At 43.5% G+C, this 15,062-nt stretch overlaps 1 protein-coding gene across 6 annotated transcripts in view; it reads left to right on the top strand.

Moving 5' to 3' along the window:
* The window catches only part of ZMAT4 (zinc finger matrin-type 4), a 197,467-nt gene that overhangs the window by 87,396 nt on the left and 95,009 nt on the right, over window positions 1–15,062 (top strand). For all 6 annotated transcript variants that reach the window (XR_007245935.1, XM_048513189.1, XM_048513190.1 and 3 more), the window contains one exon: window positions 10,817–10,906. Coding sequence is in view for 5 of the 6 variants with exons in the window: in XM_048513189.1 (XP_048369146.1) it covers window positions 10,817–10,906 (90 nt within the window). In the remaining variant the exon portion in view is untranslated. The remainder of the gene's footprint in view (window positions 1–10,816; window positions 10,907–15,062) is intronic.

Here is a 15,062-nt window from a genome sequence, read left to right as displayed (position 1 = left end):
AGAGTTGTTGCATATAAGTCAGGAAGTATGACAAAAACAGTATCTTGGACCCTTTCCAGATGTGATATGTTCGACTTTTAAAACTACAAAGGGAAGTGCTGCCTTGCTAACTTTTTGGCAACCTGTAGAAATTATACATGTGGACTTTTAAAATACTTTTGACACGGTATCTCACAAAAGACTCCAGTGTCAACTTAGCAGTCATGGGATAAGAGGATGGGTTCTCTTATAGATTAAAAATTAGTTAAATGACAGGAAACAAAGAGTAGGAATAAATGGACAGTTCTCATAATGGAGAGAAGTCAACAGTGGAGTCCCACATGGGTCATGTATAGATTTATGGTATGGCTTTATTTGGAACACTATGTGTGCTTCTGGCTTCTGTATTTCGAAAAAGATATTGAAGCAGAGCTTGAAAAAGTACAAAGAAGGGCAACTAAGATATTGGAGCACCTTCTCTATGACAGAAGACTGAAGAGTTTTCAGTTTCAGAAGCAAGCCTTTATTGGCATAGACAACAATACAACAATAGTGAGAGTTTTCAGTTTAGAAAAGAGATGAATTAGAGGGGACATAATGGAGGTTTATAAAAATCATACACAAGGTTGAGAGAGTTTTCTCCCTTTCCCCAAATACTAGGGTTGGTCAATACTAAAAAATTCGGTAAAATTCGGATTTGGGTATTTTGGGGCATAAAATGATTTGTATGCCCGAATCCGAATCATAGCCGATTCGGATATGCCTGAAAATTTGGGTAAATCCGAAAAATTCGAGTCCGTTATATTATTTTTTTTTGAATTTTTTGTGTTTTTACACACGTTTTGTACCAGGGAGTTGCAATTTTTAAAGCTAGTGGCACTAAACTTTCCAAGGATACCATCTGGAGACACATGTCCTGATGATTCTCCCCAAGTTTGGTGCAGTTTGGTTCAGGGGAGCAAAGTTATTGAAGCCCTCAAAAAGGGTGCCCCATCCCCATTGTTTCCAATGGAAGCTAACAGGAGATGGGGGCTACACTTTTGAAGGTCCCATAACTTTGGACCCCCCAGAACCAAACTCTCTACCAAGCTTAAGAGGGGAAGTATCACTCAGGAGACGAGCTCACTTGTATGATACCCTGAAATTTTGGGTGACAGTAGCTCTAAAACTGCACCCCTCACAATCACCCACAGAAATTTCCCCAGATTCTGTGCTCTGTGAGTGGCTGGCTGAGCTCCATTTGCAGCCAATGGGGAGAATTTCTGTGTGGGAGGGCTGTGGAGTGCACATTTCTCATGAAGTAAACCCTACAAAACTTTCAGAGGGTGTCTTCAAGGAGAGTCTCTTCATGACACCATCCCAGGTTTGGTGACCCCGTTGCTTCAAGGGGTTCAATGTTATGGGTAGGGTCCATCTCCCACTGCCCCCATAAGCAAAGTACTCCTCAGAAGCCTGGATGCGTTGTCATCCAAACTCCTGAAGATACCAGGCTGAACTGATTTTAATGACTGTACCTTGATAAATGTGCTTACCCACCTCCCTCCACCAGAAATTCCCCATTGACAGCAATGCAGAAGTCACTGCAGAAAAAAGAATCTTGGGCAAAATTTTGGGAGTGCCTGCAGAGAGAGCATTTTTAGACATATCAGCACCAAAATATCAGAAGGGTATCATCGGGATACTGTCTATTGATATTGACACCCCCCAAGCTTGGTGCAGTTTTGGTTTTGGGGGGGGGCCAAAGTTATGGACCCTCAAAATGGTAACCTACCATCTCCTTAGCTCTCATTGGAAACAAGGGGGGATAGAGGCCCCCCTTGAGAGTCCATAACTTTTCCCCCCCTGAACCAAACTGCACCAAACTTGGGGGGTGTCATCAGGACAGTCACCTGATGATACCCTGAGAATTTAGTGCCACTAGTTTTAAAAATTCCGATTTTCCATGTTTCACGGCTCCTGCACATAGAAGCCTGCTGCCAGAGTGAGGTGAGTGGTGAAAACATGAAACCAGCATTTTTTAAAGCTAGTGACCACCAAACTTTCAGGGTATCATCAGGAGACTGTCCCTACAAGATGATACCCCCAAAGATTTGGTGCAGTTTGGTTCAGGGGAGCCAAAGTTATGGACTCTCTAGCAGTGTAGCCCCCATCCCTATCAGCTCCCATTGGAAACAATGGGGGATAGTTCTGCACCCCTTTTGAGGGTCCATACCTGTAGACAAGACTGAGCTGCACCAAACTTGGTTGGGGCAACATCAGGACAGTCACCTGAATGATACCCTGATTAATTTGGTGTCGATACATCTCAAAATGCGTCCCCTGCAGGCACCCCCCCAAGAAGATTTGCCCAAGATTCTTTTGTTCTGCAGTGACTTGGCTGTATTGCTGTCCAATGGGGAATTTCTAATTGGTAGAGAACTGTGAGGTGGACATTTCTGTGAGAGGGTATGGTCACCAAAACTTTCAGGGAGCCCATCTTCAGGAGAGTCTCTGGATGACACCATCTAGATTTGGGGAATTTTGCTTCAGGGGGTTTAATTCTATGGGGCCCCAAAAGGGTAGGGCCCATCTCCCTGCCCCTGAGTAAAAGTTCCCCAAACCTGAATGGTGTCATCAAACTCTCCTGAAGATACCCTGAAAGTTTTGTGAGGTTACCTATGAAAAAATGTGCACTCCACAGCCCTCTATCCAAAGAAATTCCCTATTGACAACAATGCCAGCTAAGTCACTGCCAAGAACAAAGGAATCTTGTGCAAATTTCTGGGGGGTGCCTGCAGGGGGTGCATTTGTAGATGTATCGGTACCAATATTTCAGTGTATCATCAGGGAGACTGTCCTGATGATACCCTCCAAGATTTGGTGCAGTTTGGTTCAGGGGGGGGCCAAAGTTATGTACCCTCAAAAGGGTAGCCCTCATCTCCTTGGTTCCCCATTATGGAAAAGAATGGGGGGGATAGGGACACCCCTTTTGGGGGTCCATAACTTTATTCCTAATAAACTGCACCAAGCTATGGAGAGTATCATCAAGGACAGTCTTCTGATATTACTTCCTGGCTGGTGCTGATATCATTTAAAATATACGCCCCGACGGCAGAACCGAAACAACGATGAAAAAAACAAAAAAAAATAAAAACGCAATTCGGCTGGTGATCCGAATCCCATGGATTCGGATCTGTTAGGATTCGGACAGCACAGATTCGGACCCTGCTTGTCCGAATCCGTCCGAATCAGTGCAGATTCGGTAAAAATTCGGATTTGGACTGTCCAAATCTCCAACCCTACCAAATACTAGAACTTGAGAGCATGCATTGAAGCTGATGGGCAGGAGATTCAGGACAGACAAAAGGAAATACTTCTTTACGCAGAGAGTGATTAAAGTGTGAAATTTTCTGCTGAGGATGTAGTGCAGCTGCAGGTATAGATGGCTTTACTAGGGGATTAGACAGGTTCATGGAGGATAAATGTTGAGTACAAGCCATGGTGTCTAAAAAGAACCTCCATGTTCACAGACAGTTAGCCTCTGAATTCAAGTGCCAGGTGGAGTCTCTTGACCTTCTCTTCACTAAACTAAACATACTCAGCTCCCTAAGTCTCTCCTTGTAGGACATGAATTCCAGACCTTTTGTTCTCTGGGCCGGTTTCAGCTTGCCAATATCCTTAGCTTCCCTAATGAAAAAGTAGAAGCAGCCTTAAATGCGTATAAAGCACTGCTGCTGTGTGTATGTGTGTCTGCCAGTGCTGACACCCTTCTCCGAGATGTCTTCAGAAGGGGCACACAGCCTATGTGCTGTTCTTCTGTCTCCCCTTTTTTTCTGTGCCTCCCCCTCATCTCACCTTTCTGAGAGGGTGAACCACTGTGGTCATTGTCACACTTTATTTTTTCTCTCCCTGAGTAACCAGCAAGGCAGGTTGGACTGAGAAGGGAGGGTCACCCCTGGTCACAAGCAGAACCTTCAGGTCTTGAACCAGTGTCTTGGAGATGGACAGGTACAGCAGGTGTTTAACCTGAGCCCTGCCGACCATCAGTGGCCAAAGTTTAGAATTGCAGGGAATATTTTTCAATGGGAAATTCTTGCCTGGATAAGCCAGAGTGGATCAAGTGACCCTCGATCATTCTTGTTTTTACTGCTCTTGAGTGATGCCTCTTTTAGCATAGCATGGAAGGCAGCAGAGATTTTTTTAAATTAGTGATTAACGCTTTTAAGAGTTTAAGGGTCAGTTTTGCCCCACAGGTTTAATCAATGGCATGACTCGCTCTTACTGGCTAAAGGCTAATATTTACCTTCTTCCCCTGTCCTATCTTTGCCTGCCAAAAAAATTCACTGCAAATCCAAGTGAGCTTTAGGGCCAACCTGAGAACACTGTGCAATAATGCTAAGATGCAGACAGATAAACATGCAGGAAAAACAAATCTTGGTGGTGGGAACGGCCATCAAGTCATAGTCAACCTATGGTCACCCTGTAGGGTTTTCAAGACCAGACCAGCAGAGGGGATTTGCAGATATCGACCTCTGTGTAACAACCGTGGACTTCCTTAGTGGTTTCCTGTCCAAGTACTGGTCAGGACAGACCATGTTTAACTTTTAAGATCGGAAGAGATCCTGCTAGCTCGGGCCACCCCAGTGAGGGCCAAGCAAATCCTCCCCTCATGAAATTTGTATATTGCTTTTACAAATAAGTGTACCACACATGTGATGTCAATTCTGCCAAGGCAACAATTAAAAGACAATGTGTTTGGATGTTCTTGCTTTAAAAAAATCCCCATGCACCACTCTTAAAGAGTACACAGTTAGGATCAGGGTTATGAATTAAACAAAAAAATGTGCAGAAATTCCTTTTTGAAACTCAGATGATTCATCTTGCATAATCCGGGGGTGGATGGGGGCTTGGGAGAAAAGATTCACTTGAGCTGTCTCATTTAAAATTGCCATGTGTCTTCTTATCCTGATTGCTAAGAGGTTGAAAATTTTGAATTTTTTTCCTTGGTTCAATCTGGGCCGTTTTAGGTGGATTGAAAGTCTGTCAGTAAAAATGGCAGCTTCTTTCAAATCTTATGCGAAGCGTATGACTATCTGACTCTATTCGCACTGATTTGTTCCTTTCTTTTTTAGTACACGACTTCTTTCTGCTTAAAATGCAGAGTCACAATGAGGCATACAAATTTAGCTGTGTGTCTGTTATGAAAAAAAATGGCTCTAACATACTTTAATGGTAATTTAATTTTTTTCTAAATTGCTAATCTGTGATCTGAAATTCTAATGGACTGGTGCAGTCGCTTTGCAAGACAATCAGAAGCAAGGATTCACAGCAGATCTATTTTCATCTCGGATTATGCTCTCTGCTTGGCATTTGTGTAACCTTCGCCCTGTTTTTTAAAGCAGTTTTTCTTTGTAATGACAATATTAACTGTTAAATTGGTGGGGGGTGGGGAGTGTGATTAGGGCTGCCAGGCCTCCCATTATGGCAAGAGGTGTCCCACCAGCAACCCTCATTGCCTCCTGCCACTTGGAAGAAAAAAGAACAGACTGGCATTGAGGAAAACCCCAGAAGTGATGCCATATGGCTCTAGGAACTAGAAACTCTATGGTCAAGACCCTCAATCTGCCTTTTGAGCTACCAATCCAATAGTCATCAGAAGAACTACAATCTCACATTAGCCTGATGTTGACAACATGAATGGATTTAGAGTTCATCTTTGTGGCTTCTGTGCAGTGGTGGGCAACTGGATCTGGAGGTGGAGGATCCCTTGCCCCCATTAGGGGCTTGATGAGGGGCCTGGCCACCAGGAGTTTCACAAACTATATGTTGCACATGGATACACTTTGTTTTATCTCTCCCGAATTTACTGCCAGTTTGCTTTATTAAATTATAATGTTAGTCGTTCCCTCAAGTTTACAATTAATGCACATACAATCTACATACAGTATGCACTTGGTTTTTCTTTAAACGTATGTTGAGTAATTCTTGTGTTACATTAAATGCATGTACATGTGATTGAAATCCCTCATTTCCAGATGCTGGTCCCCAGTTTCATTTGTAAAATGAACGTGGATTGGCTCTTTCTTACAAACAGGTGTGTGTGTGTATACATGCAGGATGTACATGCATTCATTGTATAAACAGGGCTATTATGAACATTGAAAGACAGGCCAGCAGCTGCGTCGACACATCACTGGATATTGCAGTTTTCTAGGCTTGTCCACACAAATCAAGAGGTGAATGACTGCTATAGCACATCAATGCCAAATATCCAGTGACATGCAGAATAGGATGACAGCCAATGAGTCAGTCTTTCATCAGTTGAAAGCTAATGTATGATCTTGATATTATTGTCCATATAATTGTAACAAGGGCTCATTCCGCACATGCAGAATAATGCACTTTCAAACTGCTTTCAGTGCTCTTTGAAGCTATGTGGAATAGCAAAATCCACTTTCAAACAGTTGTGAAAGTGGTTTGAAAACACATTATTTTGCGTGTGCGGAAAGGGCCAAGGTTCTTTTTGTGGTTTGTTGTGCCGCTGATGTGCCCATGTGTTCCTATGCATACCAAAAGAAAAAATTATTGACTGCATAGCATGATCTCTTAAACACTATCCAAAACAAATTTCAATGCAGTCATACCTATGATCATTTCAGCACTGTATTCCTACAGGGTTTTAACGATAAAGACATTACGTGGATATTGGAAAGAATGAATTAAAGAAAGTGAAAGCTGTGGAAGTGTGCGCAATGCTCTACACAACATTTGCAAGTGAAAAAGAGAGAATGAAAACGTGCATTCGATCAGTTTCATTTGAGAGACAAGACTGGACAGTTGGTAATTCCAAATTCAAAAGAGAAATTCTACATGATCCTTCAAACATGCAGGATTTTGCGCTCTGTTGTATTTTGTTTTCTTTGGCAACTGAGCATGGAAAGCTGGGCTGTACCCATTTTTCTAGGAGACACGTTGCTATTGTAGGACTTTGCAAAGAAAATATAGAAATTAATTATAACAATTACAGCATCAGAAGCCTATTTCACTGTATGTGCTACAGAGTTCTTTTCAGCCTGGACAGCTGAAAGGATGCACATACACATTCTGCAGCACAAATTAGAGGCTCCCTGTCAACTGTGGCATCTACCCCTACAACCGTCCCTTGAACACCTGGGCTGCTGTAAGTTCCCTAAATAAATCCCAGAAATGTGCCTTGGTCTAGGAGCACAAGGAACACCAGAGGGCAGAATTTTAATTTAACAAGAGCCCTGGTCAGTCCTAGAAGCATAAACCCTTCTACTGTTTGAATCAAAGTAAATGACTTTGCTTAAAATGCAAAATTGTTAATGCAAGAAATAGCATAAAACAGATCTCCAATGAGAATAGGGAAGGATTGTTACTTCTAGCTGTGTTTTTAAGTCTTCTTTTTTTGGCCTAAATTGTCCTTTTGATATAGTTGAAACTTTAAAAAGGCCGTTCAGCTTCAGCCATCTGGATGGATATATTCTCGGCAATTGAAAACTGGAAATAGATAGTCAGTCCCCTATATACCCTCCATAATAACATAACTTTTGCCGTCCAAACCCTAAAATCATCTGGAGTGCTGAGAAATTTTAATCCAGTTCTTTTGGCTGCATGACTGGCAGCTATATACACCACTCTCAACCTTCCAAACACTTGCATATGTTCCCTCCCTCCATTCCTATATGCTGGGTTCAGTCCTGATCTTCTAACGCCTGTCCTGGAAGATTGCTGTCCCTATTTTCCCTTTAGTTATTAAAAAGGTAGGTTGATTTGGTAGCTTTTCAGTGCTTCAGATTTCAGCTTCTCCTTCCAGTCTTCAGATGCAATACTTCCGAGGAGGAGGGGAATGGCTTTTTTTGGCTTGCCACCAATCCCTTGTATCAAGCCAGAATGCTGAGAATTTTGACACAAACATGATGTCTTTGATCGAACCTGGCACATGGACCCACAACATGCATTACTTCCTGCTTGGGTTGATGGGAATTGTAATTATCTTGGCCTCCTAAATTGATTTGTGGCAAAACACACAGATACCCCTGCAATGCCCACGGACTCTGCAGGTTGTTTTTGCAAGAAGGACGGGTCATTCTTCATTTAATAGACCTGAGCTGCTGCTGAGTTTCCTCTGGTCTTTATTAGGGAGAATTTTGCTGCTTAGGATGTGGGGGGTAGGGGCAGCTGGAAAGTGCAGAGAGTAGATGAAGGGTTGCCAGCCTCCAAGTGGTTCAACCATCACAATTATGGGGATCGGTGTTCCGTTAGGTAATAATCACATCACTCTGCACCTGAAAGCTAAAGGATGAAAACATCATACCAATTCCAAAAATAATTTTCAGCAACTAATCTGGAAGTGTTATTACCTATTGTGGATTTTCTTTGTAAAGGCAGTTGGCACTTTTCTTGCATATATTTAGTTATTGTGAAGGCATCTTTGTATGCCTGATGTTTTGTACTGTACTTTTTACCAGTGAGTAGAAAGAAGAAGTTTTGAAATTTATTTTTGGAATCTGTAGGGTGTTTTCATCTTTTCGCTTTCAGGTGCAGAGTGGTATTTGTAAGGTGAACTGTGTGGCATTATACTCCTCTGAAGGCCCTCCCCCTGCCTTCCTCAGGCTCCACCCCCAAATTTTGCAGGTATTTTCCAATGCAGAGCTGGCCACTCTAGGCAGATGTTAACACTATTTCAATTCAGATGGGAATTCAAAGAAAGCCTAGCTAAAAAAAATGAAGTCATGTTTTAAAAACACGCTGCATTATGACTGCCCAATTTGAAATACATTGGCATCTCTAACCTTGACACTAGTACAGTGGTTCTCAACCTTCCTAATGCTGCAACCCTTTAATACAGTTCCTCATGTTTTGGTGACCCCCAACCCTAACATTTATCCATTTTACAGATGGAGAACACTGATGCAGAGAGTCTTAGGCAACCCCTGTGAAAGGGTCGTTCGACCCTCAAAGGGGTCCTGACCCCCAGGTTGAGAACCACTGCACTAGTTCATATAAAATTAAATACATGCACGTGGAAACTTAGGGCACTATGTAGTACACATCCTGAATAAGCAAAGTTGGTTTTTGTACTCTGCTTTTCTCTGCCTTTAAGGAGTCTCAAAGCGGCTCATAATTGCCTTCTCTTCCCATCCCTACAACAAACACCTTGTGAGGTCAATGAGGCTGACAGAGTTCTGAGTGAACTGTGTCTATTCCATGGTCACCCAGCAACCTCAAGAAATTAAACCCTGTTTGCCAGATTAGAGTCCACTTCTCTTAACCACTACACCGTTCTGCTATTTTATGTGGTGGGTTGTTTTGAGTGGTTGATATCATAGGACAGTTATATGTTTTATTCACAAAAACGAACCATTCTGTGCATTTCAGTCAGTGCAGGGTGCACTATTGTAGAAAAAGCAAGACATTTCTAGGATGCTCTGCAGTAGAATGTAATCCTTGGTATGAGAACAGAGCTACTTCACATATGAAAGATTATCCCAGTGTTCATCTGTAACACAGTGGCATGTGTGGAATAGTGCAGCAGTCCGGCTAAGTCTCAGCAGGTGTGAATTCAGATTCCCACTTTACCCTAAAACTCACTAGGTGACCTTGGTCCCTCTGGAGCTAATCTATTTTGTAGGGTTATTATGGCAGTAAAACTGGGTTGGGTTGGGAAGAACTGCACCCGTAAATCATTCAAAGGAGGGTGGAATGGAAGGGTTTGCTTCAGGAAACTAAATATCTTGGAAAGGGCCATACAATTCAATTTAGCCAAGTCTGGAGCATTTCGGAATCCAGTGGCTTAGGCATGTGGTTAAGTCTTTCACTGAAATCAGTGGGTCTTAAAACCAATTGGTCTTGATGTGATTGTGCTTTGTGAGGTTTCTGAAGAACTTAAGCATCAAGATCTGTTTTGATTCTTCTCACGGTCTCTCCTGGTTCGTTCCTTCCCTGGCATCCCTGGTGCCATTGGCGTACTGTTAACCGGTGTACTTGCTGTAAGTTCCATTTTTCATTCCTAGACTGCAGACAGGGATTTGATTGAACTCAGGTATTTGCAGGTCTTTCACCCTTCAGTTCTCCTGCTGGCTTTTCAGTTATTACATTTCTATCCATCATTTCGTTTCTTTGGCTGCTGCAGTGCATAGCTGAAGCTGCTCATGACTTGCATCGCATTTCAGATTTCTTCCAACAAAGAGGTCTCTTCATGAATGCCAAGAACAGGCAACCTGACAATGATCAGTCCTTCGCGACCAGATCTTCAGTCAGTTACTTCTCTCTCATTTCTCCTGCGCAGGCTGGTTTTGTTTTGTTTTTGGCTTGCTAATTCTGGATTGAGAAGTTTCTGGTGATTGGAGGGCGGTGCCTGAGAGGGTGGAGTTTGGGAAGGGAGTTCATCCTCAAAAGCTGTCATTTTCTCCAGGGGCACTGATCTGTGTAGCTTGGCTGTTATTTCAGTAGGGTTCCAGGCCTCACCTGGAGATTGGCAACCCTAGTTTCAGCTCATTTATTTGGAAAATAAATATCCAAGCAAATCAAGAACATTCCCAAAGCCACTAGAGCATGGTGGAAAAGCTAATTTTATGTTAGGCTGGGCACAAAATCTAGTCTCTGCAAAAATCTAAGCTTTTGGTTTTAAAATACACAAGTTTCTAACTCTCATGGTTTCCACAAAATGCTTGAAAGCTGATACACTGATGCCATTTCTATCCCTTGCCCTACTATGGCACTCCTGGGACATCAGGTAATGGCCTAACAACTGAAGTGGGAAGTGTCCATTTTTTTTACTAACCTATGAGAATGGTTTAATCATCTGACAACGTTTTTTCATTTCCCTCCACAGAGTCGGAAACATGCAAGCAAAGTTCGGCTTTACTACATGCTTCACCCACTAGATGGAGGCTGCCCTGCAAAGAAGCTGCGGTCAGAAAATGTGAGTATTGCTAATGAGACTTCTGAACTGGGCACAGGAGGGCTATGATGCCTAGAGTGCATGGCACCCCGTATGCAGATGGAGTAGTGTGGTGGAATGTTAGACTGATTGGCTGTGGACGTGTGCCACTAAAACTGCACTTAAATATAGTGGGATCTTGAGCACACAGTGTTTTCCCAGGGATGGAAGCCCTGGTTGTTTGGTACATAATGTAGTTTTGTAGACTCCATTGGATACTGTAAGGTTGCAGTACCCATCAAACACTAAGCAACATGCATATAAATGGGAGGATTTGCCCCATCGGGAATTGAGCCTACCAACTCTGGATCTGGTTAACTCTCTTCTTCTAGACCACAGGTGTCAAACTCGCAGCCCTCCAGATGTTATGGACTACAGTTCCCATCATCCCCTGCCAGCATGACCCTAGTATGAATGATGAGGTACATCCGGAAAGCCTAACCTAAAACAGCTTATCTGCTGTGCCAGAAAATGTTCCAAACGTACTTTCCAAGGACATGGCAATATCTGCACAAATAAATAAGATATTTAGGGGAAGAGGTCACTACAGTAGAGATTGATGTTGCACTTCAAATGGCCTTTCGGGGTTCGATGATAACAATTTGGAAACGAGCTTCTGGAGCGCTGTCCAAGAGCGACAGTTTTCACTAAAAGAATAAATAGTTATAGTCATTTCCATACAATAAGCATGTTCTAAATGAGCTGAAGGATTGTTCCTACTGTCCATTTCATTTCATCATCAGTCCTGCATGGGGGCTGCACAGGTGCAGGCTGACCATGGAGAACTGACACAAGGGCTAGCTTCAGAATCCTTGCAGTCAAGGACGTAGGTAAGGGGAAGTTCACGGGTTCAAACCCCCCTATTACAAACACACACACATACACACACACACACACACACACACACACACACACACACACACACACACACACACACACACACACACACACACACACACACACACACACACACACACACACACACACACGATCTTAGCCAAAAGACCGAGAAGCAATAACCTCCCCATTACATGTCTGAAGCTCCCCCCACCCACACCAGCTGGGCTCCCAGCTGGCAGTCCCTTCTTCCCTCCCCCCTGCTTCGGAGAGCTGCTTTTAGAAGCACTGAGGCTGGGGTGGGGCTTGGGAGGTGTGGCCACACCCCCACCCACTCCTGGAGGCTGCTGTCCCTGACGTCGGAGCACTGAGACTGGGGACGGAGCTTGGGGAGGTACAGACATGCCCCCAAACCCACCCCATAAAAAATCTAAAGCTACGTCACTGCTTGCAGTGCTGTCCCTCTCCCATCCGGAGCTGAGAACAGGCTTATTTCCTGCCCAAATGGTCATGTGACAGAGGCGGAGAGAGCACTCCTCCCTCAGTTTTCTCTTTGCCGCAATGAAACAAGGCCAAACTTTAGCTGAGCACTTCAACTTTTTACCTCCGAATTCCTTTTCTTCTTCGTCAAAGTGGGGTTGTTCAAACACGTTCAAAGTGCAGAACTAAAACGGCTCAGAATGACGAGTACAAGGAATGTTTCTTTTTCCCTTGGTGATACCCATGTCCCTGATACTTGCCCATCCTGCCACCTTTTCACAAGGCTAGATGTAAATGAGCAAAAGTCAAACTAACTTTTACAAAAGGAGGGATTGACAAACAGGAGAGCCGCTGACATTCCTTATTGATGGAGAACATTGATATTCAAAAGAGTCCTGCAGGATCTTTCTAGATTCTGTAGGGCCTGTAAGAGGAAATTGTTTCCCCAGGTGTTCCACTGAGGATGCTTGAGTTCAGTATTCTGCCATCTATTAGCAGTGCTGCCTGTTTTTGACAGCAGTCTGGGATGCTGGCTGTTGGGTGCTAAATGGTCATGTTTTATTCTGATGCTTGAACTAGGATGCTATCTTATCAAATGTATTTTAAGATTCTGTATGTTTTATCTCTATTGATAGATTGTTTATTGAGTGCTATGAGCCACCCCAGGCCCTATCACTCAGGAGAGGGGCAGGATATGAGTGTAAAACAACACTTCATGCACACTGTTTTATGATCCTTGCAATAAATCTCCAAGGTTGGCTATGTTATTACCCCTGCATTATCTTGTCAAACAGAGAAACTAAGCATGGTCAACCCTGACAAGTATTTGGATGGCAGACCCACAAGGAACACCAAGGATGTGAAATGGAGGCAGGCAATGGCGAACTACTTCTGAATGTATTGTCAAAGGCTTTCACAGCTGGATTCAACTACCGTGTTTGCCTGAAAATAAGACAGTGTCTTATATTAATTTTTGCTCCCAAAGATGGCGCTATGTCTTATTTTCAGGGGATGTCTTATTTTTCTGCTCCACAACTGCATTCTCTGGTGTTCTGTTCGACGGGCATTCTTCCAAACAAAAACGTTGCTGCGTCTTACTTTCGGGGGATGCTTTATATTTAACACTTCAGCAAAACCTCTACTATGTCTTATTCTCAGGGGATGTCTTATTTTAGAGGAAACAGGGTAGTTGTGGTGGGTTTTCTGGGCTGTGTGGCCATGGTCTGGTGGATCTTGTTCCTAACATTTCGCCTGCATCTGTGACGGGTATCTTCAGAGGTGTATCACAGAGGGAAGTCTGTTACACACTGTGTCACACTTCTGAATGTCTTTTGCCTTGAAAACCCCAGCAGGGGTTGCCATAAGTCAGATGTGAGTTGATGGCAAAAATAATCATGGCTGGGGGTAGGGTGGAGTGGCATGGATTAGAGAGAGCTGCTTGACTGAGCTCTTCGTATATTTACCCTTGAAGAAACGGGATTTGGAGCTCTGAAGCCTGCATCACAGCCCGTACGCTTAGCCACCACACTATACCAGCTCTTGCCTATCAGGCCTGGAGGGCTGTATAGAGCATACATTGCTGCTGGAATGTATGGCTGATTCCACATGGGCCAAAAACAGCAGTGTGAAAATGGTGTGAAAATGGTTTAAAAGGGTTTAAAATGGTGTAAAAGGGTTTATACTGTTTTCACACCATTTTCACACTGCTGTTTTTGGCCCGTGCGGAATCAGCCTATGATAAATGTAGTTTCCTCCATCACTTGACATAAAACGATTAAGCTAGGAAGCACTTTTAACCCTTCTGTTCGTTATATGATCCCTGACGGGTTGCAATCATCCCCTCCGAAAAACAGAAACCAAGTGAAAAATTAATACCAGACCAGTCAGGCCAAAGGTGAATACAGTCAAAGTATTCATCAAGGTTACAGTTTTGGTACATCTCCAAATATATAGGATTATGTGCCCAGCAGCCCTAACCTGGGTGGCCCTGATTAGCCTGATCTTGTCAGATCTCAGAACCTAAGCAGGGTCAGCCCTGGCAAGTACTTGGGTGGGAGACCACCAGGGAATAACAGGGTCACTATGCAGAGGAAGGCAATGGCAAATCATCCCTGTTACGTCTCTTGCCTTGAAAACTGTATTCAGTTGCCATGTCGGCTGCAACTTGACGACTCTTTGCACACACCCATTTGCCTAGATTAGAAAGGCAGATTTCTTAATCTATATGTGGCATCCATGGCTCCAAAGCTATAGATTCTTGTACTTTATGTGGCTGGATTTATGGCATGCAGCTGTCTGTAGCAATACGTAGAAATTAGAGCGCAAAATGCTTCTGGCGTGATGCGATCTCTTGATGCTCTCCTAAGTCCCTGACAATAAATTTTACAGAGGACACAAAAAGGGTAGTAAATAATAATTGGGACAGAGACCCTCATAAATAAGCGGGGAAAGGCTGTTGGGCCAGGCTGGCATGCTATTTTCCGTGTGTGAGGTGGGCTTTTTATGGAGGTGCCAGTGAGCAGAAGGGGTGGAGAGAATGCCTCCAGATGACCCCCTCGGTTCCTGCACTATGTGTGTATTTTGACTGAGCCAAACAGCGGAGTAGATGTTTGACAGGGTTTCCCCTGCTCAGTTCTTTTTTTTTGTTCTGGGGGAATTTCTCCTCTCTTATGATTTAGTCTTCTGGAACTTTGAGTTTGTAAGGCAAATTCAATGATTGGAGCAGACAGGTTTGTCCAGCTCCCTCTTATCACCAAGCGTATGCACGCACATGCATCCGGCTGGGATCTCTCCTATAATTTCCGTAGGAGGAAGCATTTCC

This window comes from Sphaerodactylus townsendi, linkage group LG12, assembly GCF_021028975.2.
Source record: "Sphaerodactylus townsendi isolate TG3544 linkage group LG12, MPM_Stown_v2.3, whole genome shotgun sequence".
NCBI classification, from domain to species: domain Eukaryota; kingdom Metazoa; phylum Chordata; class Lepidosauria; order Squamata; family Sphaerodactylidae; genus Sphaerodactylus; species Sphaerodactylus townsendi.
The sequence above is the reverse complement of the archived record's forward strand: the minus strand, read 5'-3'. Positions and strand labels throughout refer to the sequence as shown.